General features: G+C 74.9%; 1 protein-coding gene across 1 annotated transcript; it reads right to left on the bottom strand.

Moving 5' to 3' along the window:
• Positions 1-277: 277 nt before the first annotated feature.
• Positions 278-2,558, bottom strand: LOC134429003 (collagen alpha-1(I) chain-like). The gene is made up of 3 exons (XM_063176103.1): positions 2,446-2,558; positions 1,750-2,326; positions 278-1,378 (listed from the first exon to the last, which is right to left on the bottom strand). Exons 1-3 carry the CDS (start codon positions 2,556-2,558, stop codon positions 278-280), a joined length of 1,791 nt encoding a protein of 596 aa, XP_063032173.1.
• Positions 2,559-3,086: the final 528 nt, after the last annotated feature.

Below are 3,086 nucleotides of genomic sequence, written 5' to 3'. Positions count from 1 at the left end.
GTCCCGGCTCCGTCCCCGCCCGTTCCGACCGCCGTCGCCCGCTCGCGCGCAGCCCCGCGACTCCGCTTTTAACAAAAGCAATTAGAGGTGAAGCGCCGCTCATTTGCATTCCGCTTAATGACCGGCGGTGGTTTCCGCGGGGCGGGCGGGGTCCGGCAGCAGCGGCGGGCCCGGGCCCGGTGGGGCGGGGGGCGCGGCCCGGCCCCGCCCGCGCCGAAGCCCCGCCCCCGGGCCCGCCCCCCGGCCCAAGGTAGGTGCTGTATTTAGGATCATGCCCTTATATGGTGATGCGCGCGGCGCCCCGCGGACAGCGCGCACCATATAAGGAAGCGGTGCCGGGGCCCGGGTGAGCTGGTGAGCGCTGATTGGCCCGCCCGTATCGCAGCAACGGCTCGGGGGGGGCAGCGGCCCCGCGCCCCCCCCGCCCCGGCCGGGACCCCCGCGGGCACCGAGCGGGAACACCCCGGTCCCACGGGAACACCTCGAACCCACGGGAACACCCCGGTCCCACGGGAACATCCCGGTTCCAGGGGAACGCCCCGAACCCACGGGAACACGCCGGTTCCACGGGAACACCCCGAACCCACGGGAACGCCCCGGTCCCACGGGAACACCCCGGTCCCACGGGAGCACCCCGGTTCCACGGGAACACCCCGAACCCACGGGAATGCCCCGGTCCCACGGGAACACCCCGGTCCCACGGGAACACCCCGAACCCACGGGAACACCCCGGTCCCACGGGAACATCCCGGTTCCAGGGGAACGCCCCGACCCCAAGGGAACACACCGAACCCACGGGAACACCCCGGTCCCACGGGACACTCCCGGCGGGACCCCCCGACCGTGAGACCCCCACCCGCCCGGTGCCGCTGCCGCCTCGCCGCCCCTTCCCGAGCCGGGACTCCCCACCCGCCATCTCGCCACGGCTCTCCCGTGGACACCGACGGCTCTTGGGAGCCCACGGCGCTCCCGAAGTGCGGCGGGACCACGGCTCCTCTGTCTCCGCAACGCGGGGCACGGAGGAAGCCGTCCGTGACTGCCCCACTGGCGGCAGAGCACCCGGAGGGACCGCGGGCAAAGACAGCCGGCGGGACGGGGCGGTCCCGTTGCTCCGCGGAGCGGGACCGTGCGTGGGAAGGGGGGAACGAGCCCCGGCGCTGCACGGGCTGTGGTGACCCCGATCTGAGGCACAGAAATCGGGGTCTTTGCGGACGAGGGCGGCCGGGGGACAACGCTGGGCGAAGCATTCACTGAAGGCAGCGGCGCGGACGCGGTTCCGCGCTCGCGGGCGCCACCCGTGATGCGCCCCCACGGCGGCAAAGCGCCCTCGGTGTTCCCCCGCCACGGTGCGGACCGGCCGCGGGGGAAGCTTCTCCGCCTCTCCGGTGGGGAAAGGGCTCCCCCATCTCGGCCCCCACAATCCCGTTTTCGGGACATCCCCTCTCCCCACAGACACCCGCGAAAAGCTCCGGCGGGGAGGGAACTCCGGCAGCGCGGGCGACAGCCGCGCACCCACGCGTGTCCGCTCTCGCCCCGCGGGCAGGCTGCGGGGAGCCGCCGCCGCGGCGGGCGGGGGGCGGCGACACGGTGCGGCGACACCGGCTCGAGTTTTCGTTGCGGCTTCGCCGCGGAGCCGATGCGTGGCCAAGTCGTGGCCGCACGGTACCGCGTGCCCGCGCCCCGATTATATGTCTCTATTCTATTTTATTTTTATTTTATTTTTATTTTATTTTAAACCGAAAGCAAAACCGGGCGCTGCGAGAGCGGCTCCGGGGCTGGTGCCGCTCCGGCGTGTCGGGCTGCGGGCGATGCCCGGCCGCCCTTCCGCCGCGCCCCCCGGGGCTCGGAGTCGCCGCCGCTTCGGCGGGCACCGGGCGGGGGCTGCGGGCACGTGCACGGCGGTGCGGGCCGGGCGCGCTCGGGCGCGTTGCCCCGGTGCCCCAGCGCGCCGCAGGTGAGGCCGCGCACCGGGCACCGCGGGCTCTGCTCCGCTCCCGCCGCCCTGCGGAACCCCCGCCCGTGCCCCGCGCCGCCTGCCCGGGGCTCCCCGGGGGGGGGCGACGGCTGCGCCGCTTCCTCGCCGTCCCCCCCACCATGGTAGGATTCAGCGGGCTCCGCCGAGCAGCCATTTTCTGCAGCTGCTTCTCCAGCAGAGCTCAGCCGGGCGGCGGCACCGGGCGGCGACGCAGCCCCGGGGACCCCCGCCCCGCTGCCCTCCGCCGGGACGGGCGCCCCGAGGCCGGGCGGGCGGGGCCGGGGGTGGCCGGGCTCCGCCGCAGGGCTCGCCGTGACAATCCCACCCTTTCCCCGCCATTTTGTTACCGTGCTGGCGTTTTCCCAAAGCAGACGCAGAGCGGGAGCCTTGGGAACGGGCCCCCGTTGTGCCGGGGCGGACGCCCCCCGCCACCCGTGTCCCCGTTCCGTCCCACCCCCGCCGCGCCGCACCTGGCAGCGGGGCCGGTCCCGGGACGCGCGGCCATCGCCGGCACCTTCCCACCGGGATCGCCCCGCTGCCCTTCGCGCCCGCGGCACCGAGGGTCGCGACTGCCCGAGTCCATGCCGGACCCTGTCACACGGGGCTGGCACCGAGTCCCGGGCCCCGGCCCCAGGAGGAGGATGGATGCCCTTCCCGGCTTCCCTTCCCGATGGAGCGGGGACGCGGGGCTGGTCACCGCCTTCCGCCCCCCCTCATGGGCAGCGGCGGTGCCCTGACACCCGAGGGGACAGTCCCATCGCGGAGGGCCCGTCCTGGGGCCGTGCCACCCGGCACAGCGCCCTGCAGCCCTGCCCGGCTCGGTGCCGGTCCCGGTGGCGGTCCCGGCTCCCCGCGGGACCAGCCCAGGCTCCCTCGCGGGAAACCCGTGGGGACAGTGGCTGGCCAACGCGAGGTCGAGCATCCCGTCGGGGCTCACGGCACGGCCAGACCACCGGGGAGGGTGGCAGGGGGACGGAGGGAGGTGACGGGACGAACCGCGGAACAGCGCTGGCGGCGCGGGACGGGCGGGCGGGACAGGAATGCCCCGACGGGGGCGGCCGGTCCCTCCACCCGCGCGGGGCTGATGAGCCCCTGCTTGATACCAAGCTCG

This window comes from Melospiza melodia, chromosome 24 (genome assembly GCF_035770615.1).
Source record: "Melospiza melodia melodia isolate bMelMel2 chromosome 24, bMelMel2.pri, whole genome shotgun sequence".
NCBI classification, from domain to species: Eukaryota; Metazoa; Chordata; class Aves; order Passeriformes; family Passerellidae; genus Melospiza; species Melospiza melodia.
Note: the sequence above shows the minus strand (reverse complement) of the source record. Positions and strands in the feature narration are given on the sequence as shown.

Bases quoted from the DNA above. Each gene is read 5' to 3' on its own strand.
- LOC134429003 (XM_063176103.1), bottom strand. From the start codon at position 2,558: ATGGACTCGGGCAGTCGCGACCCTCGGTGCCGCGGGCGCGAAGGGCAG. The intron at 2,327-2,445 runs GTGCGGCGCGGC...GGAAAACGCCAG, and splicing joins GGGACCGGCCCCGCTGCCAG to CACGGTAACAAAATGGCGGG. The intron at 1,379-1,749 runs GTTTTGCTTTCG...CCCACCGGAGAG, and splicing joins AGCCGCTCTCGCAGCGCCCG to GCGGAGAAGCTTCCCCCGCG.